Below are 28000 nucleotides of genomic sequence, written 5' to 3'. Positions count from 1 at the left end.
CGGGAGGGTGATGCCAGCATTGGGAGCACCCACGCCAACTGGGCAGTGTAAAAATCATCGCTTTTGCTTAAAAAGCGAGGGTTGTTGATCCGGCAAAGTTAGGTTTTCATTGTGGCTGATGGGATAGCAGGGAAAATCCATGTTCCAGCCTTTTCCACGTGTTGTATTTCTTTAATATTTTTTTTTCACAGCTTTTTTTTTTTTTTTTTTTGCAAAGAGCGAAGCGGAAGAAGCCAGCTGGCAAGTTTTGGGCTGGATCCTTTTTTTTTTTTTTTTCCCCTTATTTTTTTGAATCTGAAACGCATGATGCTCGTCCCGGGGGGGCGGGGAGCCCAGGCATGACCGCGCCCGCCGCCCGCCCCACGCCATCACCGCCCACCCACCCGGGTGGGCGGTGATGGCGTGGGGCGGGCGGCGGGGGCGGCCGTGGGGAGGTGCTGAGCCCACGGCCCCGCGGGAGCTGCCCGGCCCGCGGCGGTGAGTACCGGAGGGGGGGTGCGGGGATAACGGGGGGGGGGGGGCACTGGCCGGCGAGCGTAGCCCTGGTGTCACCCCCCCCGGGTGGGGACCTGCAGGGTAGTGTCCCCACCGGCTCGTCCTGGGGGGGTTGTGGTGTCTCTGCTGCCCTGCATCCCCTGGACTGACCCTCCATCCCCTCAGACAGACCCTCCATCCCCCTGAACTGACCCTGCATCCCCTGGACTGACCCTCCATCCCCTCAGACAGACCCTCCATCCCCCTGAACTGACCCTGCATCCCCTCGGACTGACCCTTCATCCTCCTGGATTGACCCTCCATCGCCCGGGACAGACCTTGCGTCTCCCCGGACTGACCCTCCATCCCCCTGGGACAGACCCTGCATCCCCCAGAACAGACCCTCCATCCCTTTGACAGATCCTCCATCCCCTCAGACAGACCCTCCATCCCCTGGACTGATCCCCCCCCCCCCCCAAATCTCTTTATGCTCCCCTTCCCCAGCCAGGGCCCCTCTGTTCATGCACAATGTAGAAGTTGTCCCACCCGTCCCCGCTCTCTGTCACCCACTCCTAAAGGTGCCAACCTGATGCGCGACCCCCAGGCCATCGCTGGGGCCTGGGGGCTTCGCTCCCCAAGGCTGGGGACGTTTGGTAGCGATTTTTCTTGGCAGCTGCCACAAAGTGCGTCTCCCTCTCCTCCGGCACCGAGTCGCAGGGGGGATCTGGCAAGCTGAAGGCTGGGAAAGTGCAGAAGCGCTTCTTCGGGAGGTGTTTGCAGCCCGATACTGCTCCGGCTGGTGGTGACATCCTTCGTGCAATGCGTTTGGGGGGGGGCTGAGAGGGTTTACGCTCACGGATGGGCTGCCCCTCTCTCCTCTGCGCCCGGCAAGATGCCTCATCCTCCGAGACAGCGGCGAGCGGAGCATTTCGCTCGGCGGCGTGCGAGTGCTGGGAGGATGGCAGGCAGGGAGGTGTTTTCCCGTCAGCTCTGCCAGCTGGAGGACCTGATGCAATAGATCTCTGGGTGAGTAACCCTAATTTAGGGGAGCGGTTGGATTAAAGCCGGCAGGGCTGGAGGACCCGGTGGGCAAACACACCCTGCAGAGCTGGTCACTGCAGGGAGGGTGGAATGGGAGGTAGAGGTGAGTTGAGAGCTGAGCTTCAGTGGCAGAAATGTCTCCAAAGGGCTGGGTCCGTGCTGCTGACTCCCCGAGAGCCTGAGCTGCTTTGCAGGAAGGAACTGGGAGGATCGCCGCGAACCTCGAGCCCCAGGTTTTGAAGCCTCCTGGAGATGCGCTTTGAACCTTGCTGGAGAAACTGGATTCGGAATCGGGCTGGTGCGAGCACAGCCCAGGGGCGCTCAGTTCTGAGATTGCTCCCCTGTCTCCATCCTCAGCCTGCTCCTGCCAGCCCAGGTACTGGGGGCTTTCACGCCGCCGTGTGACACCAGTGTGCTTGTCGGGGGGTTGGAAAATGTTGTATTACGGGCCAGAAATCGCATCTGATCGTAGCCCGTCAGGGGGCAGGGAGCAGAGCCATGGGAGGAGGAAGCCTGGGAACAAAGGCTCGGGGCATGTGGAAAGGATCTGTTTTGAGGAACCGAGTCGGCAGAGGATGTTTTGCTGGAGTGACCTCGGGGAAACGCTGCGTTTGCTTTGGCTACAGCTGCGTGATAGCCCAGGACATGCGTTTTTCTGGTGACGTGTGTTTTTCGTTTCTCTGCTGTTGCCTCTGGAGCATCCTGGCTGGGATAACGTGGAGGGAAGGCACCCGGTGAGGCTTCCAGGTGTCCCCAAAAGTGCGGCGTAGGCAGCCCCTAGCCCTCGCTGTGGGTAGATAAGCAGTCTCAGAGCGGTTCTGCGAGAGCCCGGCGTGCCTTACCGTGCTCTCTGTGTGTGCCTGCTTGCTCTCAGTACCTGCGCGGGTCCGGGGAGCCCAGTGCCTCGCCAGTCTGTGCTGGAGGCGAGGGGCGCGGGGTTTCCGGCGCAGAAAATAAATCCTCGTGGGGTTCAACCTTGGGAGCTGAGCTGCGGGTGAAGATGCTCTTTGCTCTGGGGGGGTGTCTCTGCCGTGCAGCCCCCCACAGTCCTTGTCTCCGCTCCCCTCCCAGCGATCCAGCTCCCTCGCCCCGAAGCAGTGGGGTTATGCGGTGCTGGAGCAGTTGCTAGCTATCCTGTGATTTACCAGTCTGCCCAGCTGCGTACTGGAATTGCGTCGGCTTTGTTCATCTTTTAGCAGTCTCAGTGTGGCATGTGAGGAGCCTGGGAGGAACAACTCCTCTCGTTCCTGTTACACCCGGTGGAAAGACTTTTCCCCTGACTTCAACGGAAACCTCTGGCCGGGCAAAGCTGGCTGGAGTTGCTCGCGCCACCGTAAAGCGGGGCTTGTTCTCCGGGAGCCAGCGGCGTGCCGAGAACGTAATACCTGGTTAATTGATGAAAAAACAACGCTTGCAGTCTCCTGTCCTGGGCTGCCAGCTCTCATAAGGTGCTCTTTATGTGAGAGCCTTGGCTGGTGTTCAGAGGCAGGATGAGGGGAAAGGAGAAGAAAAGGTGAATTTTCTGGCGCAGCGGAGTAGCCAGGCATTAGAAACGGCGCTCCTGGCAGGATGCAAAACCACAAAATGGTGTGAAAAAAAAGAACTGAACGCGTTCCCCCCCTGAAATCTCACAGTTTGTCTTTTAAACCTCTGTAAAATATCTGTTGAGGGACCTGAGTCATCACTTTTTGCTGCTTGGCTTGGTTTCCTGGCAGCTGGCTTTGTGAGGTTACTTATTTGGAACACAGAAGCAGGGGAAAAAGTAATTCCTGGGAACTCAGGTGAGGTTGGAGATGGTAACGATGTTGTTAAAACACCAGGAAAACAAACAAACATAGTATTCAGCAGCAGCAGCTCCACTTTCCATTTGCCTGCTACTTTTGCTGAGGCTTTGGCTTTGGGAGCTGTCAGATTTTCTGCCTGTAGCCAGCAGGAAAAAGCTCACGTCGAAAATAGTCGCCTTCCCCCCAGCCCCGGATTTTCCGTCATCACGTGATTCCAGAAGCTCAGGATTTAAGAAGAAATGTCAGCCGTCGCGAGGCTGATTTTAAAAAGGAGACGAGCTGGAAACGCCAAGTTTTGCTGTTAAATAGCAAGTCCAGTGCCGTGCAGGTGTTTAAACTGAGCTTTATATTCCCGTGAGTGGTGTCTGAAGCTGTTGGGAAGGGGTTGAGAACCCATCAGCCGTAATTCTCATTATAAACTGACGCGTTTTTTGTATTGCTGGAACACAATTCCCTCTCGGGGTGAAGCTTCGCGTGTCAAGCGGCAGCACCTCTCCGCCGCGAAGCAGGCTGGTAAGACGTGATCCTTCAGGGAAAAGCTTGGATCACAGCGACGGGAGTGGGCTCCGTCCGGGGTGCGGGTGGGCTCCGGCCCGCGGCGCATCGGCCGCGCTGCGTGAGGCTTGCTGTCGGCGTGCCACCGCGAATGAGCCTTGCGCCTAACTACCTGTTACTTAATATTTTGTTTATGTTGTCAGGGGAAGGGCTTGGAAGCTCTGGCTGCTTTGGGGATGAGACTATGCGTGGGATGGAGGGACCTGCACGCTTGTCCGCCTTGGGAGCTGCCGGCGCGGCCTTTCTGGGCAGCACGCTTGTAAATTTGGCACGAAGCTGTGTTAGAAAGCAGTTAGAGATATTTCTCATTCCCTAAGTGATGATTTTTTTTTTTTCCCTTCTCTCTTGTGTTGGCTGGAAACAGGAATTTGATAGAAATTCAGAAAGCCAGCGTTTTTGATTTTAATAAGTTACATAAGCCTTTAAGAAGTTAAGTAGCCAGTACACATTCAGTAGAATTAAAATGCAGGAGGTTCCCGCTGCACCTGCGAGGAAGCCCCGCCGGCTGCCCATCCCTCGCCACCCCACCACCTCTCTTCCAGGGCTGCCCATGCTTTGACGTGTCATGGGGTCCGGCTTTATTTCAGCCGGCTTCCTCCTCCGAATCTGGTGGTTGAAGCAGATCTATCCCCCCCGCCTCTCATCATGAGAGCACGCCCAGGTTCGCGTCTGCGTTTGCTTCCCTCGGACAGAGCCTCCGGTGGGTGCTGCCCGCAGGACCCAGCTGCCCGCTTCCCGCAGGCAGCGCCGCTGTGTGCTGCGGCACGGCACCGGGCAGCACGCGGACCTCTTCCTTGGCTCTGCTTTGTAGGGCGGTTGGGTAAAGGGCTTGATGCGGGCGCCAGGATTCGCAGCGACATCGCGATGTTTTCTGCCCTAAATCACAGATTTCCCTAAACTGGCCCCCGGAGGAAGCCTGTAGCCGAGTGAAAACGTGCAGGCTCCTCGGCGTATCTGAGGCAAACACGCGCTTGCCAGCGGTGAGCAGAGTGGGGTTGGCCCGGGCGGCTCGGCCATGGCCGCTCGTCCTTAAGTGCTGTGCTCTCATGTCGCCCTGCTCCTTGCTTGCCCTTTCTCCATCTCTGAGCAGCAAACCCAGAGCTCCGGAAACCATGCACAGGTTTGCGAGTGCAGGGCGTGCAGCGAGCAGAGGGCACGCAGTGGGTGCAGGGCATGCAGCGGGCGCAGGGCATGCAGCAGGCGCAGGGCGTGCAGCAGGCGCGGGGCGTGCAAGCAAGGACCGGGCATGCAGCAAGGCTGGGCTCTGCCCCCTGCAGAGTCACCCATGGTGCGGTTGTCAGGCAGCAGCCATCAGAACCCGGCTATTTTCTCTTGGGTTTAGAGGTAATACTGTTTTTGTGTGGTTTTTCTTGCCAGTTTCTGATTCTCTGAGCGCTCTCCTGTGACTTGCGGGGTCTGTGTGGCTCCTCCAGTCCCTGGCCGCAGCAGTGCTGCCTCCCTCACCATGTCACCGCTGGGTGCGGACGAGTGAGTTCTGCTTTCCTTTGCCAGGCTGGAGCCCTGGGCTTTCTGCTGGGGAAAATTACAGAAACACCTTTGCCGCCAGGAACGCGGGGGCCCTGCCTTCCCCCGAGCCCTTGGGGCTCGTGATTTCTCACTGGTGTGTGGTTTTAGATACTTTGGGGACATTTTAATGACATTTTCGACCTTCATCCGGAGAGGGTTGGAGAACGAATCCTGCCGCCCTTTGCTCCCCTGATGCCGAGCACCCGGCACACCGGAAGCACGTGAAGGCGTTTGGTTTTCCTCACGCGTCCATGGCTTACTGAGATCTCCAGGTTTGGTGTCTCCGCAGGCGTGAGCCCCTCTGCGAGGACCTGGGCCCTGTCCTCTGGTCCCGCAGCAGGGACCAGGCTGGGGGCTGTGCCCCTGCGGTTGCGAGGGGACCGGCCCCCAGCCCGAAGGGGTGCTGGCACCAGTATGGGACTGCTGTGGGGGCTCTGGCCGATCCCCATGCCCTTGTCGCGGGGGATGACAGCTCCCCAAGCCAGAATTCTGGCTTCTGCTTGGAAGGGGCAAGCGGCCAGGGTGGCAGGTCTGGGTGGTCCCACGGGGGGGTGCGGGGGGACCCTCGGGGGTGTCGTGGGGGATGCGTGATGATATGGGGAGCAGGGCTGCAGTAGGAGAGGGGATGTGGGGCAGGGTGGGACTGTGTGGAGGAGTCTGGCTCCAACCCTGTGGGTCCACCGTCACGGGCTGGTTTCTTTGCTGGTGCCAGAGCCCAGCAGCCGCTTTGCCGCGCAGGGGGATGGCGGTGAGGCAGCTGGGGGTGGTGGGTTTGTGCTTGACATCTGCAGCAGCAGCTTCCTTGGCTCTGGACTGGGTAGGGGAAGCGCTTTGGAGGGGCTTTTGAGGTGATGATGTTTTCAAAATGAGAGGAGCAGCAGACGTGTTGGTGAGCCCTGCGCTTTGCGGGCAGCACAAGGGAGACCCCCGCGCTTGGAGGTCTGGGCAGGCGGGGTCGTTACTTCCATCCACCCCGCTGCTTCAGAGCATCTTCCCCAGCTGCGGCTGCTGACAGCCCTCTTCGTGGTCCTAAACCCAAGAGGTGGTGATCTGCCTTGGGTTGGACCTCGGCTGTGGGAGAGGGGAAGCGGCAGTGGGATTTGCCCCTGGCTGGGGCGAGATGGCTGTGTGCCACCGCCGAGGCTGGGACCGTGGTGCCTGCAGAGCACCCGGAGCCTGCGAGGTCTTTGTGAGTGCTGAGTGCCGTTGTGGGTGCTGCACGAGCAGCAGGCGAGCTCTACCAGCGTGATGAACCGTCGGTAACGATGCCTCCTAATCCACCTTCCCTTGAGGATCTTATGTGCCGGACCCGTTAATGCGATTACACTGCTATTACGGTGTGATACATTATGCTGTGATGGTGGCTGTCAGTGTCCCGACTCTGCAGGGCAGTGGGGAAGCCGATGCTCCGGCACCTTCATGCCAATGTCGTGGTGTCCCCTCGTGTCCCATGGGATGCCCAGCAAGTGGCAGTTGGGCAGGGGATGCTCCCATCCCGTGGCCTGGCCCCTGCTGGGCTGAGCACCCAGCCAGGGCTGGGCTTCTGAAGGGCATTCCTGGGCCGGCCGGCAGCAGCACCCACGGCTGGGATGGGATGGGAGGGGAGGGGGTGGGACGGGCTGCGTCGCAGCTCCTTGCAAGCCGGCTGGCTGCCTGGCGGGGTGTCTGGAGGTAGGGCTGCACTGGGGGGAAACCTATGGGACAGGGACCGCAGGGAGGTCCCCAGGGGGTTTTCTGGCTTCTCTTTGACCCATCAGCCATCCTGGGCTGGGAAGCAGCGATCCTTCCACCTGTATCCAGCTGGAGAAGCTGGGTGGGGCTCCTGAGTCTGCGGATCGGAGGTGCATGACCCAAGGCTGCGGAAGGGGCAATGAGCATCCCCGTGGGCAGGTCCTTCTGCGTGGGAAGTGCTGCTCTCTTCAGAGCTGTGACCCCAGATTTATCAATGCTTGGCTGTGGCTTAGCGGTTGGTGTCCCCGTTATCCCTCTGGTTGCTCTCCGGAGACGGATCTCCTGCCGGGTGAAACTCTCTCTGCGTGGTCAGAGTGGGATTCCGGCATCCCTGCGTGCCCCGTGCTGGGATCAGCCTGACCGAACTCCAGCCACCTAATTGCTGCAAGGCTAATTGCCACGGGTTTCTGGTGAGCGGGGAGAGAGGATGCTGCAGCCTGTCTGAGACCCCACACGGGGCGCAGCTGCCCCCTGAACACACCAGTCTCTCTCCGGGGACTGCCAAGGGAGCTGGGGCTTTTACTGCCTCATTTTTGAGCTGGGATCTGCATTGCCCATCCTGCTCCCTGCCCAGTCCTGCTGCAAATCCTGGCTCTCTCCCTTCTCTGCTCCTTCGCTGCCCCAGCCCCATCCATCCCAGGTGCTACAGGTGGTGCCTGGCCGGCTCGTCTCCATCCCTCCCAGCCATGAGCAGTGGTTTGAGGTGGGAGCTTTATGGAAACGTAGCTCTGGGCAACTTCAGAGCAGCTCTTGGAAACTGGTGTGGGATCTCGGTGAACGCCTGCGCTCAAACAAAAGGTTTCACGTGCCAATAGAACCGCGATAATGTTGCGGTCCCTGGAGCTTCCCAGTTTCTATTTCAGATGGGGATTTTGTGGTTACGTTGTCTGTCTGGCCCCAAATCCCACACCCCTCAAACGGTGTTGTTATGGGAGTGATGGAAGTTGCATCTCAGCTGGCCCTGGGGAAATGCTGCTGGATGCGGCTCGATGGGCTTGACCTCACCGCTGGCAGCCTGGGTGGCCAAACACTTTTCTCCAGCCCAACTCACTGCCCTGGCTGCCTGCCCGCCCTGCCACGCTGGCTCGGTGGCCAGCGAGTGGCCCTGTGTCTGGCCCTGCTGGCATCTACCTGCCCCATCCTCGGGCTCTGCCGTGTCCCCTGTCCCCGGTGCAGCCTGGCGGATTTGGTTGCAACCAGGAGCAAAGGAATGGCCAGGGCTGTGTCCCTGGCTGGTGGCCGCTCTGCAGTGGCTGTCACAGAGGGACTTTCCCTGTCCCCCAGCCCTGACACACCCCATGAGACCGGCTGCAGTTTGGGAAGATCTTCCCAGGGCGGGACCTGCTCTTCCATGGACATCCGAGCATCACGGGCGCGGGAGAGGTACAGGCTGCCCTTTGCCGGGTGATGTCCCCAGGGCGGGTGCGTGGGAGGCTGGGGCTGCCCGGGTCAGGACAGGGAGCAGGATCAGTCCCGCTTCCTCGGCCAGCCCCGGTCTTGCTGGGAAGTGCGACTCAGCCCGCCGGGAGCCCTGAAGAGCTGGAGCTGCTGCTGGCTGGGTGCGTGTGCGAAGCCGGGGTCTAGGCGGCAGGTGCCCAACACTTCTTGCTTTCACCATGGGGCTTTAGAAAGGGTTTTGGGGACGCTGGATTGCTCCCTGCTAGACTGCCCCAGCTCCTTGCATGCCCGGTACCTGCCAAAGCCAGCCATTCAAATTCAAATTGGTTTAGAGCTATCAAGCCACAAAAAAGGTGTTTGAACCCTTTCCCAGAGCATTAAAACTGCCTTTCACTCTGTCCCTCATGATAAATTCATTTAGCTGTCACCACATGGCGTTGTACCATGTTAAAGCAAAGCGGAGATCGCAGTGAGATGACGGGGCATTTCAACCCGCCAAAGACCCTTTTCCACCAAAAACCTATTTCCCTTGACAGTGCCTGAACACAAGAAGAGCCACCGGGATGGAATCGTGTTCAGTAGGTTGCTCTGGGGCTCTGGCTCATCCTCTGTTTCTGCATCAGTTTCTCCATTGGGCTTTTATTCTTGTTCCCTTTAGGATTCGGGAGAACTCCCATGCCTGTCCTGGTGTGCTGGCTGGGATGCCATGGTCTCCGAGGCGACCGGGGATGGCAGCCCTCTGTGCAGCATCTCCTCATGCCGGCTGGGGACCCAGCCTTTCTGGAGGGGCTGAAACGTGAAGTCACTTGAGGGGGGGCAGCTCTGGTGCCGCGGGCTTTGCCTCAGGGTCTTCCTGCAGTTTGTGACTCCCAGGTCACCCTGAGCCGTTTTGTGTGGCTCTGCCAGTTGTCACCCTCTGGAGAAGCTCCCCTGGGGAGCTCAGCCCCAGGCGTGCTGCCTGCGTTGGGGTGCTTGGAGACAGTTTCCAGCCCTTCCCTGCTGCACAGGAGCGATGCAGCTCTCCGATGGCAGCGGGTACCCAGTGTACCTCCTCGCAGGGAGTTTTTGTGTGCAGGCATCCCCTTTCTGCCTCCCCCAGCCTGCTCGCCCATGGCAGAGGCATTTGCTGGTGACACCGGTGGCGTGGTGCTGTGTACATGACTAATTGCACATGCGTTCAGAAGGTAACGAGGCTGTTATTAAGACCAGGTGCAGGCTGGTGAATCCACCGTGTTGCCTAGGCGAGGCTGAAAGGCAAACATTTTTGCTTTGCAAAATAATTCTGGAGATGACTGTACGTGTTGACAGGAGGGAGGAAAGCGGCCGGTGTGGGTTTCGATGGTGCGGGGAGCTGCGCCGGGCATCTGTCACGGCGCATCCCGGCTTCTGCTGGCATCTCCGGCTCCGTGTGTGCTGTGTTTCAGCTTTCCCGCTGCACTGGGCAGCCAGTTGCTGTGTCCTCCTGCTCCTCTCCTTCGCTTCAACGTTTTGACAACCCGTTCTCGCCCACACTGCTCTCCCCCTGCGCCTCTGCTGCCTCTAAGCTCAGATACGTGTTTTACGGGAACCCAAAATTTCCCCGCTTGATGGTCCTCCCTCTCATTTTCCCCCTCCAGCAAGGGATTTTGCTTCTACGATGTCGGTAGGCTGCAGCGGGGCAGCCCGAGTGGGTAAACTGAGTCAGGGGTGACTTCTATGGGGTATTACAGAAATCACGGCTCTCCCCAAAGAAGGGGAGGGACATGTCTGCAGGAGACTTTGCGTGGTGTCACTGGTCGATACGGGTACTTCTGGGGCTGTTTCAAATATGCCTGGTATGCCCTGTGAAAATAAATTTGATTTCTTTCAGGAGAGGAAATCACTGAAGTTTGACAGCACTATTAATATTTTTTAAAAAGCCCCCAAAATGTTTTGCTTAAAGCACAGTGGCACGGCTTAATTTTTTTCCTCTCTTTTTTTCCTATTTATGCTTAAAACGGGGCCTTAGAGTGGCCCGAGCCACTGCTTCTCATGGGGCTTCTCTTCTGCAGAGGGAAGGGGAACCTCTCAGGGCAGAAGTTAGTCTGCAAAACAGAGAACTCCTTCCCCTCCTCCTCCTTCAGATAAGAGAGGAAGATCCCTGGGCTTCCAGCCGGCCCTTCTGTGCCTGCTTTGGGGATCTGCTGTAGAGATCGGGGGGGCCAAGGGGTGAGGAGGAGGAGGAGGAGAACATCTGCATGCATTGCTCTGCAGCTCCCAGATGTTCATCTCAGCTATTCTGGGTGGCCCTGGGCTTCTGCGTGCCCCCCAGCCAGCAAACCCCCCCTGCTGTGGGACGTTGTGGGCATGGAGGAGCTTGGAGGCGACCAAGTCGTGGAGGAAAAAGCACTTGAAGGTTATGAAGTGCCAAGGTGCGTCTGGCTCAGGAGGTGCTGGAAGCTAGAGCCCGGAAAGGATTTTGGGACAGTGTCCCTCCACCCTGGTCCTGCTCTTGTGACACCTCTTCAGGTACCTGCTGCTGTGACTGATGGCAGATGGGACTGTGGGGCAATCGGACCATCGTGCTTGTCCGTGAGCCCTCTCATTGGTAGCCTGGCCGTGTTTCAGCAGGAGACCGTGTGTCCATGCGATCAGCACGAAGCTGGCAGCTGGGATCGTACGTCAGGAGAATATTTGGCCGCAGACGCCAAGTGAGTCGCAGGACTTCGTTCAGGGCAGCGCGTGTGAGGAGAGGAGAACAAAAGGAGGAGAGACTGGAATACAGATGACGGTGAGCCGGCTCTTTTGGTGCCGTCTCGACTCACCCACTGAATTTAAAGCATTTGCTGGGGGGTTAAAATGCCGCCAGCTTCCTGAAGCCTGGCGGTGCCTTGGGTGTGAAGCCTCGGAGGCCGGGGGCCCATGGCTGCTGCTGATGCCGATGGCTGCGGGGATCAACCCCTTGCCCGGCCCTGGGAGGGGCCCTGGGTCCGTGCCGGCACAGCGGGAGCAGAGGTGGTGGTGGGGCCGGTTCCTGGGGCAGGATGGTGATGATGGCACCTACAGACATGGCCGTGTCCTGGTGGCATCACCATCTTCTGCCCCTGCCACCTCTCCGTTCCGTGGAGTTGTTTGGGAGCCAGCCTGGCTGGGAAAATGACTTTTTCATTTAAGCTAATTACTTTTTGGCTGAATCTGGATGGCTGTGCTCCTCAGGGCTTTACGCCAGGACTGGAGCTGGGGGGAAGGAGTAACCTGAGCCGTGATTTGGGAGAGCTGCCCATGTCTGTGGCATCTGCGTCCCTGGTGGGTCCTGAGAACCAGGAGCTCCTCGGTGGAACAATCATCTTTACTGGGATGGTGGGCAAAAGGGTGGCAGTGTTTTCTCATTACCTTTTGCCTTCTTGGAGAGGGGGCAACCACAGAACTTTGTGCTTGACACCCATGAGATGTCATCAAGCTCTCCGGGTTGGCACCTGGGGGAGAGGCCGCTGTCCCGGTCCCCAATTTCGGGTGCCCATGTGGGGAGTGTGTCCGTGCAGGGGACACGAGTCCCACCAGGTCTCTGTCCCCAGCTGGCGCTGGCCGTTTCTCCTCTTCCCCATGCCCATTTTGGCCATGGGCTCCCTGGGGAGCACGGAGGGCTGAGCGCAGGGGCTGGAGCATGGGCCATGTGCAGCCTGCCAAGAGGATGGTTTGATGCCTGCCAGCCCTGGGAAAAAGCTTCTTCTACTGAGTCATTTGCTCCCTCTGCTTTCTGTGAGATGGTGCTGAGATTTGGGGCAAGGGGAGATGGAAAAACCCAGCCTAGATGTCCCTGCTCCGGCAGGATCAGGATCAGCACAGCTGACCCGCGTTTGCCTTGCAGAGGGAGCAGCAGACGGACAGCAGCATAAATAGAACAGACCCGGCTATTTTAAGACATCGGTTACATGACGTGTGCGTTAAAGAAAAAAAAAAAAAAAAAAATCTTTGTTTTAGCTGCGACTGGCAGCAGGGGCTGGAGAAGAGCAGAGGCAGCTCCGGCGGGGCTGGGCGTTTCGGAGCCGTTGCCCCAGCGGCCACAGGGGCTTTGCGGTGGAGAAGCTGTGGGGACTTTTGCTTCTGCACGTGTTTCTCCTCGAAGTTGTGGAAGATGGGGATTTTCTTCTGGAGATGTTTCTGGGTTCCCGTGAAGCTGAAATGATTGCACTCCTCTCACCCTGAGCAGTGGGCTACGATGGAGAGCTTGCGTTTACTGTTGGGGGTTTAAATCAGGCTTGTTTCGGTTGAGTTAGTGCCGAGCAGAGATCTGGGCAGGTGGTACAGGAGGGCTTAGAGCCTCGGAAGCAGGTGCTGTTTTCCACTCGGTGTCCATTGCAGCTGGGGCTGAGCACTCGGGGCAGCCAGCAGCGAGCCCGGAGCTCCCTCTCCCATAGCCGTACTGGGATTGCCGCGTCCCTCTCCTCCATCCCCATCCCAGCATGGAGGCTGAGCTGCCGGTGAAGAGGGCAGCTGGTAAATACTTATGCCCGTGTGAAGCAAACAAATCATATTAAGGGAGGCTTCAGTACCAAACAGCAGCAGATGGCTTATGAAGGTGGAGGAAGGTGATGCTCGGGGTTTGCAGATAAAGTGGATGAGCCAGGAGCCGCTCTTGAAAAGAGAGGGCAAAAGGTATTGAAGCAACTGCTGAAAAGAGCTCTCTCTCCACTAGCAACCCCAGCCACAAAGGTTTATTAGTATAGATTAATCTGAAATGCTTTTTCTTCTCTATTTTTTGCCCCCTTTCCTCTTCTCTGCTGAAGATCTTTGGTGGTTTTTGCTGACTAAACTGCACATTCAAAGGCAAAAGTGTCATGTGGGACAGGGTTTTGCACTAATAATGGTGTAAAACACACTTATTTCTGCAAAATAGCTTTGGCAGTGGACTTTTGGTAAGCTCTTCTTATCGCAAAGGGGTTTTTACTGGGGCCCTGTAAATCATCCTGTGCACCAGGCCATGCGGGGGTTGTCACGTTTGCCTTGCTCCTCTGTGAACCGACTGATGCTGCTTCTTAACTGCTGCTTGCCGCTGGCCCGGTGAGTTGGGTGGGGACAGGGCTGAAGCAGAGCTCAGGGCTGGAGCTGCCCTCCACCCCAGCCAGCCTCATGGGCTCACCCCCTTCCCTGCGACTCTGTGGCTGGCAGGGCTCAAGTTTGGCCCTTGTGGCTTGGGTCCATGGTTTGGGACCAGCCAGGCGATGCCCAGGTTTTGTGCTGAAAAATGGTGTGGATGTGTGGTTCCTCCCCACAAAAAAATCCCAATGTACTGGAAGAAGAGGCTGGGGACCCCAGACTCCCTCGGGGTGGGGGTGGGGGTGAGTAGAAGACAATACCTTGAAAATCAGTTGTTTGTGGAGCAAAACCAAGGCAGGTTGTGGGTGCTTTGCTGGGCTCCCACCCAGGACGTCTACCTAGTGTGGTGGCCATGTGGGGATGGTGACGGGGCAGGGCAGATGCTCTGGGGCCAGGAAACCCTCGTAACTTATTTTGTGTAACGTGGAGCCTGAGGCTCTGGATGTGGCCCCTCTGTCCCTGCCCAACCCACTGTTGCCAACAGAGCGTTTTTCTGTCTTTCCACTTGCACTGAGGTTCCTCTCTGTTCTCATGTCCCACAGACTGCCTGGAGCTGCTGCTGCTGGAGCCCATGGCGTACACCATGACTCCCACGCCGGCAGGACCCATTGGCTCCCAGTACTGCGTCTGCAAAGTTGAGTTGTCCGTCTGTGGCCAGAACCTTCTGGACAGGGATGTCACTTCCAAATCCGACCCTTTCTGTGTCCTCTTCATGGAAGTCAACGGGAAGTGGGTGGAGGTAAGTCCTGAAGTTGTGTGGATTTCCTCCTCCTGTGGTTTGCCTGTGCTGGTGTCTCTTCCTTCTGTGCTCTGCTACGAGGCTGGTCCTTGTTCCTCCCCTAGCAGAGGTGGAAGCTCTCCTGGTCCTCCCAAGGCTGTCCGCACGGTGCATGTGTATTGATTATTGTCTGTTCTGCAGCTGGTCCTTTCCCCATCGCTGCTTTCTGCTTTGTGGTGGAGGTTAAATTTAACTGCAGATCTCAAAATGCCAACCTTTGGCGAGGCATGTGGCAGGCGTAAAAGTATCTTGCCACCTTCTAAGTGGTCCCAGCCCCTTCTCAGTCTGCAGTAAGCCTGGGGTGGTTCGAATTTGCATGCCTGAAATAATGATCCTGCATGACGGTTGGATGTTGTGAGGTCCCACTTGCAACAGGGCATGTTTCTAGGTGAGTCAAGATAAGCTGGTTCTTGGATCCTGAGTCGCGTAGGAAGCTGGTCTTTGGGTTTCCCTTGAAGAGTGGCTCTTTCTAGGGGCCAGGATTGTGCTGGATGAGGGTCTGACTGGTCGGTCCGGTGGAGAAACACTGCCCAGGGCAGCTTGTGCCCTGAACATCTGCGTCCTCCTCCAAGAATTATATCAAGGTCCTTAAGTCCTTAAGCCGAGCACTTTATGGGCTTGCAAGTGACTGGTTGTGGAGAGGGCAGGACCATGGGATGGGAAAGGAGACCACTGGGAGCTGGGTGCATGGGGGGTTGGATCAGTTCAGCTGCAGACAGATGGCAACTGGCTAGCAAATCCTGAGTAAACTCTTTGCAGACATTGGTCTTTTCTCCTTACCAGAAATCTCATAAATATGTGCTTCAGCTGCCTTATTTGATACTGGGAAGACCTGAGAAGAAACAGCAGAGGATCTTGTTATTTGTTTGGTTTCAGAAGCTGGCTTCTTATGAATAGGAAAGGTAATTCCTACAGGAAGAGAGGAAGGGAAGGACGAAGACGTAGACAGTGGGATGGAGCGCACCCTCAGCAGCTTTGCAGGTGACCACAAGCAGAGCGGTGCAGTTGATTTACTTGAGGGATGGGATGCCATCCTGGGGGACCGTGACAGGCTGGAGGAGGGGGCCCATGCGAACCTCATGAGGTTCAACAAGGACAAGTGCAAGGTCCTGCAGATGGGTTGGGGCAATCCCAAGCACAAATACAGGCTGGGCTCAGAATGGATTGAGAGCAGCCCTGAGGAGAAGGACCTGGGGGTGCTGGTTGAGGAGAAGCTCAACATGACCTGGCAATGTGCGCTGGCAGCCCAGAACGCCAACCGTGCCCTGGGCTGCATCCCCAGCAGCGTGGGCACAGGGCGAGGGAGGGGATTCTGCCCCTCTGCTCTGCTGAGACCCCCCCGGGAGTCCTGTGTCCAGCTCTGCAGCCCTCAGCACAGGACAGAGCTGGATCTGTTGGAGCGGATCCAGAGGAGACCGCAGCAATGATCTGAGGGCTGGAACCCCTCTGCTGTGAGGAAAGGCTGGGAGGGCTGGGGCTGTTCAGCCGGGAGAAGAGAAGGCTGCAGGGAGACCTTAGAGCAGCCTTCAAGTCTGTGAAGGGACCTACAAGATAGCTGGAGAGGGGCTTGTGACAAGGGCATGGAGTGACAGGACAAGGGGTGATGGCTTCAAGCTGAAAGAGGGGAGATTTAGATTGGATACATGGAAGAAATTCTTCACCATGAGGATGTTGTGGCCCTGGCCCAGGTTGCCCAGAGAAGCTGTGGCTGCCCCCTCCCTTGCAGGGTTCAAGGCCAGGTTGGACGGAGCTTTGAGCAACCTGGTCTGGTGGCAGGGGTCCCTGCCCATGACAGGGTGTTGGTCTAGATGATCTTCAGAGGTCCCTCCCAGCTCAAACCGTTCTGTGATCCTATGACCGTCCTTCTTGCCCGCCTTGGGTGTCCCTGCTGCACAGGACACCCCGCTCAGCAGATGTGCGCAGCTGCTCACGGCCCATGGGCTCTGCTGCTGAGGCTCTGTGCAGAGGCGCACGCTGGCACGCTCCCGTGGCTTGGGGACGTGTCGTTATTTCCCTCGTATGTCCTAAGGAGCTGAGAGCTGCGTTCGTTCCCTCTACCTCCCCACCCATTCCAACACAAGCTTAGTCCAGGGCAGGACCCTGCTGATGAAAGGCTCTTTAAGGACAGGAGGAGTGTCCGCGGGCTGTGCCGTCCCTGGGTGAACACAGGACAAATCCGTCCGCTCCGAGACGCAAACAGCGCACAAGGAGCCCTTGTCTTGTTCCCAGCCCACTGCTTCCACAGGACGAGGCTGCTGCCAGCCGGACTAACAGAGCGGAGGGAACCGACTCTCAGCAGCTGTCGGAATTATTTCATAGCTTAAGTAAAACGTTGGCTTGACCCCAAAAGCATGCGTCCCAGCAGACCCACCAACTGGCTGTGTATTCCTTTGAAGCTCCTCCTGCTGCGGGGAAGGGCACAGGGGTATGCCATGTCGGGGGCCGGGGCTGTGCGTGCTGCCGGCACCGCGGTTCATCCGGCGGTGCCCAAATTGGCTTTGAGTGGGGTGACCTTGGTCAAGGCAAGGGCCTCACGTGGGTGGGTCTGGCAGGCAGATGCACGTCTCGGGCTGGTTTTGCAGTCAGGGCGTGCACAAAGTGGACCGGGAATTCCCGAGGGTGGTTTTCCTGGTGCTCTGTCGACTGTTCAGCATCTCACACGGAGAGGCTGTAGTCATCGTCTCCTTCTGTGGCTGTCCAAGTTGCACGAGGTGCCATCCGTGATAGAATTGGTGTCGTGAATCCAGACTCCCGAGTCTGTGCAAGAGCTTTTAGCTCTGTGCCTAAGAAAAACCTTTTGGCAACAGGGGGAAAGACCCTGGGCTGAAACGCCTGGAGAAAAAAAATGAGGTTTTCACTTTATAACTTCAGCTGTAGATAGTGTAAGACCTCTTTTCGGTTGGTCTGAGAGGGAGCAGGTAAGCAGAGCATGGGGGGGTGATGGTTGGATACAGGCACTGGTGTTGGAGGCAGCACAAAATGAGCAGCTGAAGGGCATTAAATCACGTAAACCAAACAAAAATCTTTCCCGTTCCTCGGAAATTAGGTGGTCTTGTTTTTCAGCTGCTTGGACAAGTTGGGCAGTCTTGAGTGCTTGGCCAAGGAGCTGGTGAATCAATGGGCATCACCTAAAATGTCCTGTAGCTGATCTCCTCACTGGCAGCCGGGAGGGTGTAGGGGCAAAGCTCACCTTACCACGGTCCACAATTAACTTTGCTCAGCAGCCTGAATGAGACTAATGAGCTTTCCAGCCTTGATAGGTGTCATCTTGTTGACCTGATTGTACTTTGCAGGAATTTCTCTTTCTGTCAGTAACGTCTCGGTCCAGCAGTTTTGATTCCAGAGCTGCTTTTATAATACAAATGTGTGGTGGTTTTATTTCTTCCTTTTTCTCCGCTATTTTTAGCTTCTTTTTAATTGGCACGGTAGGCACTGGATGTCAGCCTTGAGAGGCAGCTCTGCTGCCGGGGCTTCAGCGGAGGCCAGCGTGTTGCACAAGCTGGCACGTGGTGCAGTGTGCTCGCGTGCCGCAGAGCTGGCCCCGGTCTGCCGGCACGCCGGGGCCACGGCCAGCACCGAGATGCTCCTGCGCGCCCATGCATGGTGGGAGCAGTGCCTGGGTCCTGGCTGGGTGCTGGGGAGGGCCAGGAGATGTGGGCTTTCCCCCGAGAGCCCTGCTGTATGGGGCACTTGGTGGACCCTTGGCAGCCCACGCCACCACAGTTCAGAGCCACGGTGCCTGCGTGGTCCTGCATGGATTCTGGCCATGCAGACATGCCCCTTGTTCTAAGAATCATAGAAACATAGATTAGAAAAGACCTCTATAAGATCAAGTCCAACTGTCACCCCAACCCCACCACGCCTGCTAAACCATGTCCCAAAGTGCTACATCCGCATGTTTTTTGAACCCCTCCAGGGATGGGGACTCCACCACTTCCCCAGGCAGCCTGTTCCAATGTCTGACCACTCTTTCAGTAAAGATGGGGGGCAAGCTTTTTAAAGTGCCTGTTGCGAAAGGACTTTTCCCATCTGAAAGTGGTGGCCTTAATAGCACAGCTGAAATGCAGGGGACAGATGAGGACAGCAGCCTCTCAGAGGCATGAACCCATCCCACCGCACTGCCCTGCGTCCTCTGCACTGGGTTAACAACGTGTCCCCGCCGTCCGAGCTGGTGCAGGATGAGGGTCCCCTCTTCCAGAACCAGCCCCAGCCGCAGCAGGGCTGCGGCACCAGCTGATGCTGACAAGAAAGGCTTTTGCTCGCTGTTCTTTCTAGCTGTCACATTTGTTCCCAAATGCAATTATTTTGTCTCACTGAGCTTAATAGGAATTAACAAATCTTTGTGAATCAGCCTTGGAGAGACTGGGGGAGGGAGGGACAATAAACCACATGCTGAGGAGCGACATGAAGATGGGTGATGTTTAAAAGTTCTGCCTGGTGATGTCACCTCGCCGGAGCCGTGAAAGACCTGGCCCCTGGCCGGTGATGCTGGGAACAGGGACACATGACTCAGCTGTGCTGCTGCCTTTGTGCCACTCTGAGTCACTCGGCCGGCCCGCGCCTTCAGCATGAGCTTGCCTTGGTGCCTGGGAGAGCATCTCCCAGCGCTGGAGGACCAAGCATCTCCATGTGCTGGGGATGCTTGAAGGTCTCTGGCCAACCTCCCTTTGGACACTGGAGGACTCTCCGGCTGCGTTCATTGAACATAGGGGCTGTCGCTGGAGACAATTTCCCTGTTTCATGCTTGCTTTGTAGAATCAAGGCCCTTGTCCAAAGAGAAATCTTTAATTAGCTTGATTGCCTCTTAAATACCCTTGTGTTTTTCTGCTCTTAGGTGGCAAAGCCACCTCTGCTTTTCCCAGGGAACACAGATCCGTAAGTGTTGGGGGCGAAGGGGAAGGCAGGAGCTGATGGGGTGCTTGTCTACTGGTGGAGGGGGTGGAAGAGGCCTCATACGTGATGGTCGCTGGCAAGGTGACTGGTGCTCATCAAACCAAAAGCCAAACCATGTGCAGGAGTCAGCTGGGGCTTGTGATTTTGCTGGGCTTCACACTGACAATAGGCAGGAGATTAAAGACTCAGCTGAATCTGGGTGTTGGAGGAAGCCCCATTGCTCCCAAGGGTTAGCTCAAGACACATTGGCTGGGTTTTTCTTCCCCTTCCCTGGGCCACCCTTTCCAAGGCAAAGCTGGTCATGAGACCTGAAGTTACCTCCTTTGAACTGGTGCCTGCAAGTGAGAGGACTGGTTTGCCTTGGTCCCCAGCTTCCTAGTAGTTCAGAGAACATGGAAGGAGCTAAAATCCATCTCTGTTGCCTGCACAGTCTCGTCTCCTGGGCTGGAAAGAGGATTTGCCTGTGTTGTGCTGCTGAAATAAGGTGGAGCTCATGGATGCCCACTGCTTCTGGTCCACCACATCTCTGAGCAGACGTCCGGTGCCCTGTGGTACGGGATGGCGGCACAGAGGGAAAGATCTGCATGAAGCTGCATGGCCCCAGCCAGCTTACAGCCCGCTGGTGTCGATGTGTTTGATTCCCCGGAGAGCAGCAGGTGGCTATTCTGGGAACGCAGCATTTACTTCAGTCGTCTCGTGGCAATTAAGACAGACTAACTGACGAACTTCAAAAAACCACTGCGATAGCTGGTATACATAGCAATCTCACCACATTTCCATTTGGTCCTTCCAAAACCTGCCTCATGTGCTGAAGGAGTTTCTCTGGGACTAAGGTCTGTGTTTGCTTTTTTTTTTTATTTCCTTTTTTGGGGGGATTTTTTCTGCTCTGCTGTACTTATTCTTGGCTCCGCAGCTCTGGCAGACATCCCACCATCCCGCAGCCTGGTGCTGCCTGGGGATGCTGGCGCAGAGCCTGCTTTCGGCAGAGGTCTTGCCCTAGGACCTGGGATGTGTAGGCGGCTCAGCCTTGCCCGGGACCGGGTGTCCTGACTGCAAGATGAGGCGGGATGCTGGCCAGGGCTGCAGCGTGGCCGGAGGCTCTGTGCTGTCCCGCAGGCAGATGGGATGGGCCCCTCACCACAAAAAGGACATGGAGGGGCTGGAGAGTGTCCGGAGAAGAGCAGCAAGGCTGGTGAAGGGTCTAGAGAACGAGTCTGATGAGGACCAGCTGAAGGAACTGGGGCTGTTCAGTCTGGAGGAGGCTGAGGGGGGACCTTACCGCGCTCTGCAGCTACCTGAGAGGAGGGTGTAGTGAGGCGGGAGTTGGTCTCTTCTCCCAAATAACCAGCGATAGGATGATGGGAAATGGCCTCAAGTTGTATCAGGGGAGGTTTAGATTGGAGATCAGGAAAATTTTCTTTCCTGAAAGAGTGGTCGGGTGTTGGCACAGGCTGCCCGGGGAAGTGGTGGAGTCCCCATCCCTGGAGCAGTTCAGAAAACGTGTGGATGTGGCACTTTGGGACATGGTTTAGCAGGCGTGGTGGGGTTGGGGTGATGGCTGGACTTGATGATCTTAGAGGTCTCTTCCAACCTTAATGATTCTGTGATTCCATGATTCCAGTCACCAAGGGCAGCAGCTTTTGATAAAATCACGCTGGCGAGTGCCTGCCTGCCTGTCTCCTTTAACAGCCCCTGTTACCCTATCCTGGGATAACAGGGCAAAGTGGCAAAAAGCCGATGCTGGGCTCCAGCAGACACATGACTGTTCCAGCTCAGATGTTTGGAGCCGTTGGTCCTTCCCACAGGGCTGCCTGGGCAGGACGCCCTTCACCGAACCGGCTGCCACCCCTGACGATGTCAGTACGATATCAATAGCTGCTCTCTTGACAGAGCTGCTGGTTGGCTTGCTTGCCGGAGGGTTTCCCCCCAGGCTGCGGGTGTTTGTTTCTTGTTCAGCACTCAGGCTGTGCCACCAGCATTCTTTCCGCTTGTTTTAGCTTCATGAAGATGTATGTTGGGCTCCAAACGTGCCCTTTCCTGGTGCCTCTCGGGATGGAGGATGGCCTGGTAGGGATTGTGGGTCGTGATGTTAGAGTTCAGACCCTCCTTGGCCACTGAATTCCAGAAGCAAGCTTTTTTTGGCCTCTTTTTCCCAGTTTCTGCCACTTGGGCTAAAATTGTGGGTTGCTGTTTCTGTGCAAGCCTGCATTGGGAGCCTGGCTGGTGCTGCTGTCCTCCCAGCCCTTCTGCGGTCTGAGTTAGGGGGTCTGGGACCAAATGTCCACGACCGGAGGGCAGCATCTTGGGATCTCCAGCGTGGCTGTCCCCAGGATTTATTTTTAGGCTCATGGAAGGCTTTCTGTCCGCCTGTGCCACGCTGCGTCGTAAATCCACACTTCCACTGGATGCCTGCCCAGTTTCCTCTGCTCTTGTCGCTGCTGTTGGCTGCGGGATGCTGCTGACCGCCTTGGTGCTTCCCCTCCGACGGTGGGTTCCCCACGCGCCTTCCAGTTTCCATCATCCCCTGCGCTTGCTCTTCCAAGCCGTCCGAGACATCATCTCTTCCAGCCTGCTCCCAGTAGCTCAGGATGACAAAGTCTGTTGAGGTCTTGTCTTCTGGGTCCTTGCAGACTCTTGTTTCTCCTAATGCTTGACAAAATCTATGAAAAATGGCCTGCAGTGATTTTACTTTTTTCGCCCTTTTTTTTCCATGGAATGCCAAGGAAGAAGAAACCACATGAATGTTTTGGGTTGATGCCTAGAGGGAAATGCTAGAGGGTTGCTGTTCCATCTCGTGATGCTTTTTCTTTTTGCTTGTCCTTGCCTTCAGCTGCACAGCCTGGAAGAAACAGGTTTGGCATTGCAGCTGCGAGTGGCTAGTTGAGGATCGGAGGCGTGCGAGAGCACCAGCTCCTGGGAGAACAAGGGTTAGAAGCCAGCAAAGACTCTGGCTTCAGCGAGCCTTGAGTCCACAGCAAGGCCTGGCTAGGTGGGCGCTCCTGTCCTGGCTGTTGGCTGGGGTGGGCTCGCACAGCCCCGTGCTCGCCGTCCTCAGGGATGCAGCTCTCTGCATGGAGTGTCGTTACTCATTTAAACGGATCTCACCTTGCGTAGACTGGGTGTTATGGCCTGCATTTAGGGATCGTTCTGCTGAATGCCCGGTGCTCTCGCTCTCTGTTGGTCACTGCAGCGTTTCTGGGTGACTGTGGCTGAAGTCAGAGAAGAGACGCAGCAGTGACAAAGATGCAAGATGCACATGCCTAAATGCCTCTTTTTTTTTTTTTTTTAATTCTTCGCAGCTTGACAGGACAGAGACAGCCGTGAACAACCTCAACCCAGCTTTCGCCAAGAAGTTCATCATTGACTACCACTTTGAAGAAGTGCAGAAGCTCAAGTTTGCCCTGTTTGACCAGGACAAGTCGAGCATGCAGCTGTATGAGCATGACTTCCTGGGCGAATTCTCCTGCACGCTGGGCATGGTGAGTCTCTGAGGTCCCTGCAGCTCACTGTCCTCCAGCAAATGGACCCCAAATCATGTCAGCCAGAGGGACAAGGGGGCATTAGAGCTGCTGCTCTTATCTACTGTAAAGTTTGCTGGGTCCTTCCTGGCGAAACGAATTTAATTTGCTTGTCACACTTCAGCTGTTGAGGTTGAACTATTCCACGTTAGGGCTGTTGGCTACTTGCTCAAGTCTAAGCTAGTCATAGCTTCTGCTGGTGCCTGCAGAGAGACATCAGATGGAAGGAACCTGTATCTCATCATGGGTTCTAGTAAGAGCCCTGATCACCAGCTTGGATTTGGACCTGGGAAATTGCCAGGTGTTTAAAGTTAGGATGCATTGCGGTCTACATTTCTGTCTCAGTTTTTGTGGTTTTTTGAGGGTTTTTTTTTTGAAAGCTTTGTTCATTGCTGTTGTGTAGCAAATCATCTCTCATCCTTTAGCATGTTGGTGCAGAAGTGCGTCTTCTGCTCTTTCTGTGAAAGAGCTTTCAGGACACAACACGATTTATAAGCCTTTGGAAGGTCTTTACGTTCATGAGCCCAGACCCTGTTAGAAGTTGGCAGCTACGTTCTCTGAACGTCTTAGTCCTCTGAGCTTGCTCTGACTCGGAGGCAAGGAATGAGGGGGATTTTTTCCATTCTTTCACAGCATCCGGCTGCTGGGTGCTGCTGTGGTACCTGGCACAAGCACAGGGGCTGTGAGAAACTGTCTGTTGTGCTCAGTGCTGGGACCCGGGAGGAAGGAGATGCTGTGATAGGTGCATCGACACTGACATCCAGCCCGAGGTGTTCAGGGAGGCTCAAGAATGCAATCATTTTATTGCACAGACTGCAGTACGGCACTGCACATGGCAAGGGGGGCCGAGTGACCTCACCGTTGCCAACTCAAGAGCTTGACGCGTTAGAGGAGCACTGACATTTACAGAGTTTGATGTTTAACGTCTGGGTTTTTGGAAGTGCTCTATGATGACCTAATTCTTCTCCTGCAGAAGTTAAGAGACAGTGCGGGCAACTGCCCAGGCTGGTGTTCTGTGATTTAGACCAAACTCATCCTCTACTCTTAGTTTCATTGCTGAAACACAGCCACAGTCAGTGTGGGGCAGTTCAGCAATGCTTCTTGTGAAGGTCACGGCCTTGGTGGAAGCTGCAAGCAGAGAGTCCATGGATGTAAGGAAGCAGAGCTGAAACCTAACTACAGTGCAGTGCTCTGCAGGCTCGTGCCAGAGAGGAATGTTATCCGTGTGAGCTGGGGAGGAAGGTGGAAGGGTCTGACCTATCTCCTGCTTGTTGGGTCTCCCAGATGAGCCTGACCCTTTGTGGTGCTTGGAAAGGTGACTAGCTGAGAGCATGAGACTGGACAGGCCGTCCTGGGGCTGTGGTGATGGTGGGGACAGGCAGCAGCTGCCAGGTCTTACACCCAAGGTGCTTGCTCAGAACAGTTGGTGGTTTAGCTGTGGTGGCTGACGGGCATGGCATAATAGTCTGATGTGTCTTTAGGCACAGCTGGTAGTCTTAGTCTGTCAGAAAAAAGAGAGCTCTGAACTTCCGTAACATCATGCAAGTATTTACACTGTGCAAAAGAGAACTTGCCTTAGGTGGGTGCCCAGTTTTTGATGAGTGTTTGCAGCAGTTCCCATGTGAGCATCTTGGTGACCTTTAGTCCACAAGGAGACACCAGCTTGGAATGGAGTCATCTTCTCATTTTCCCCTTTTTTCCCAAAATTCTCTGTTAGCCTCCTCTCCCTGTGGCCAGCATGGGCTTGCAGCACAGCCTGGTCGTGGGACAGAGGTGGGCAGAAAGGTAGCATGCAGGCAAGGCGTGCCTGGTGAGGAGAGAGGTGAAACGGGGCAGCCAGGGGCTGGTGGGTTCAGCCGCCCTGCGGTGGGTATTCTCATGGCTGGATTTTGTCTGATGAGAAGTTTTCATAAGCCTGCCGTGTTCTGAGGCATGAGCAGCTCTGAGAAGGGAAGGAGAGCAGCCGCGGGCAGCAACAACCACACAGCAAGCGTCTGGCTTTTCAGTTCTGACTTTGCATTGGAGTGCTGTCAGATTAGCCAGATTGTTTTATTGCAGCTAATTAGGTCTGTGGTAAGATTTAAAAGGACGGTTGGATCGTTTGCAGGCCTGTAATGACCTCTGTGGCCAAACGAAGTGTAACGGGGATGCAGTTGCAGGCTGGAGGGTGTCCGTGGTTTCTGCTAGCCAGGGTTGCGAGGAGATTTCATGGTGCCGCAGTGTGGCACAAACATCTGTTTGCACTGGCTGGTGATTCCTATGCATTTATGGATCAAAAACACCAGGACACAGCTGGCTAGCCACAATGGGAAAGGGTTTTTGCCTTGAAATTGCAAGTATCATAGGATCACAGAATGCTTTGGGCTGGAAGGGACCTTTAAAGGCCATCCAGTCCAACCTCCCCTGCAGCGAGCAGGGACATCTTCAACTAGATCAGATTGCTCACAGCCCCGTCCAACCTGGCCCTGCACGTTTCCAGGGATGGGGCATCGATCACCTCTCTGGGCAATCTGTGCCAGTGCCTCACCACCCTCAGGGTAAAAAATGTCATCCTTATACCTAGTCTGAATCTCCCCTCTTTTAGGTTAAAACTGCTACCCCTTGTCCTATTGCAACAGGCCCTGCTAAAAAGCCTGTCCCCGTCTTTCTTATAAGCTCCCTTTAAGTACTGAAAGGCTGCAATAAGGTCTCCCTGAAGGGAGGATAACATTTCTGGGGAGCAGTGGGAGGAATCCAGGCGTGGCTGGGTCATCTGGATGGCAGGAGCAATAAGTTAAGCCATTTCATTGCATGGGTTTTTTCACTTGTTGTTATTTTCTGTGTGATGTAGGACCAGAATTGGAGGCAGAAGGATGGATGGGACTGCGCATTTTAAACTGCAACTCCATGATCTCGAAGGGGTCCCCACTAGCTGTGGGAGCAGAGCACAGATAGTTCCAGCAGGTCGCTGGACCTCCACGTTGGGGTCTGCGCCTCATGGGGAAAACTGACAGGATCCCCAGATCTGAAGGCGACCGCAACTCAGTGAGCTGGGAAAAATCTCAAGGGGTTTAATTCTGCTCCCAGATTGTCCTGTCTGGCCTCTTACAAGCCAGAATTGAAGGGGAGAGCATGCCTTTGTGGGGTGCTGACCCCTGCGCCTTGCTCAGCAGCAGCTGTGCAGGGGTCCGGAGTGATGCTCGGGGAGAGCATCCAGCTTGTATCAGGATTTGTCCATGGAAATATGGCCTGAAAGCAAATAGCTGGCAGGAGTCGTGTTAGAAGTATTTAAAATGGAGTTTGAAAGGTTCAGTTGTGATTTTGGTGGGACCAAATCACAGTCCTTCGGCTGGGTGAGGTCCCCCTGCCCTGCTCCACGCACAGAGCTGGTCCCCGGGTTCAGCGGGAGATGATGCTTCAGCCCCTTGTGCTGCCGCTGCCCTGTGCCTCACGGGCGCAGGTGACGGCGGTGATAGTCACCCGATCGCGGTCACCCCTGAATCTGAGTGTGATGTCTGTCTTCTAATGTTGTGATTGCTTCATCTGAATTAACTAACATGAGCAATGATCAGTTGCTTATGAGTCTGCTTTTGATCACTTGTACAATCATGGCTTTATTTTCTTTGGCTTCTCTAGATCGTCTCCAGCAAGAAAATAACAAGGACCCTGCTTCTGGGGAATGGCAAGCCGGCTGGGAAAGGGATGATCACGGTACGGTTGCTCCTTGACATTCCCTACTGAGTGTGTAAAGGGGGATAATAACCTGGGGGCAACGCAGGATGTTCACCTGGGGTCCGGGAGACTGGGGTTTAACTCATGAACGCTTTTCCCTTTATCTCCCATTTTCCTGCCCACTTTGGTCTGTTTGGAGGATGATTTATTTGGGACAGGGACCATCTTGCCTGGTACTGTGAATCTTCTGGGACCTTATAAATGCTTATAAATATCTTAAGGGTGAGTGTCAGGAAGATGGGGCCAGACTCTTTCCAGTGGTGCCCAGCGACAGGACAAGGGGCAACGGGCACAAACTGAAGCAGAGGAAGTTCCATCTGAACATGAGGAAGAACTTCTTCACGCTGAGGGTGACTGAGCCCTGGTACAGGCTGCCCAGAGGGGCTGTGGATTCTCCTTCTGTGGAGATATCCAAACCCCGCCTGGACGCGGTCCTGTGCAGCCTGCTCTGGGTGACCCTGCTTCGACAGGGGGGTTGGACTGGGTGACCCACAGAGGTCCCTGTCAATCGCTAATGTCCTGTGATTCTGTGATTCTTCAACCTCTGCTTTGGTCTCTGAGATAACAAAAACCTCAATCTGGAGAAGTACAAAGTAAATCTATGTTGCTGCTGTTTGTTATCTGGTACAAGACGCCTGCTCAGCCCTCCCTGGAGCAGCGGGAGGTAAGAGGGCTGATTCCTTTGCCGGCAATGGGTGATTTTGTTTGTAGGAAGAGGACAGGAGCTGTGCCGTAGCAACAACTCTCATAGCAACAGTCACTGCTCCAGATGCAGACCCCTCCGGGCAGTGGCCTTCCCGCTGCGCATCTCTTTAGCGATGGGTTTCCTTAAAAAGAAAAGACTAAATTTAGGTGCGTTTCCCTCCTGCCACATCTCCCCTCCTTTTTGGATCTCTTCTGTGTTACGGGTTTTGTGAGACGTGCAGCCGGGCAGCAAAGGTGTGGAAGAAAAGGCCAGCAAGGAGTTCAACCTCCGTCAAGTTTGCAAGCACTGAAAGGGTTTAAAAGCCCAGGACCTGGCTGCTGCAAGGGCATCTCCATCGCTGTTTGCTCTAGAGGCTGGGAAGATGCTGCCAGCCTTCTCTTAATTGCTGCAGTTCGTCTTTAAATGCAAGAGGAGAAGCCGCAGTGAAGTTCACGAGCGATGCCCGATGCCGTGTGCCGTCCCCGAGGAGCAGGGTCTTGACACCCCGTCCACCGCTGGAGTGGAAAGAGCTGGAGCAGATGGAAAGTGTCCAGTCAAGTTCAAAGGTTACACGCTTTAAAAAAAGGAAGACCCTGATCTGTCACTAACGTGTCATTAAAAATCGAAGGGTCTGAGATGTCTGCTTTGCTCTGTACCATTGATGCAATTTTCTGATGTTTTTTTTTTTCCTCCCCTGGCTTGGTGATGGCAACACCAAGTAGTGCGGTGGGCACCTTTCCTCGCTGCTTGGCACGGCAGTGGAGCATGGGCTATGGACACCAACCAAGGAGCAGGTTTCTGCTTTGGACTCACTCGTATAAAACATGGAGTTTGGAGCCAAACCCTGCCT

General features: G+C 55.7%; 1 protein-coding gene across 6 annotated transcripts in view; it reads left to right on the top strand.

Moving 5' to 3' along the window:
* CPNE2 (copine 2) overlaps positions 1–28000 on the top strand; it is a 61103-nt gene that overhangs the window by 5518 nt on the left and 27585 nt on the right. Inside the window, exons 1-4 of one of the 6 annotated variants that reach the window (XM_075434037.1) lie at positions 389–477; positions 14108–14304; positions 22536–22715; positions 26370–26444. In XM_075434037.1, coding sequence (XP_075290152.1) covers positions 14137–14304; positions 22536–22715; positions 26370–26444 — 423 coding nt within the window. In that variant the 5' untranslated portion in view covers positions 389–477; positions 14108–14136. Of the gene's footprint in view, positions 1–388; positions 478–1187; positions 1501–1661; positions 1892–3557; positions 3813–14107; positions 14305–22535; positions 22716–26369; positions 26445–28000 lie in introns of those variants that run through there. The other 5 variants (XM_075434038.1, XM_075434036.1, XM_075434034.1 and 2 more) reach the window with 5 other exon arrangements.

This window comes from Opisthocomus hoazin, chromosome 12 (genome assembly GCF_030867145.1).
Source record: "Opisthocomus hoazin isolate bOpiHoa1 chromosome 12, bOpiHoa1.hap1, whole genome shotgun sequence".
In the NCBI taxonomy this organism is placed as follows: domain Eukaryota; kingdom Metazoa; phylum Chordata; class Aves; order Opisthocomiformes; family Opisthocomidae; genus Opisthocomus; species Opisthocomus hoazin.
The sequence above is the reverse complement of the archived record's forward strand: the minus strand, read 5'-3'. Positions and strand labels throughout refer to the sequence as shown.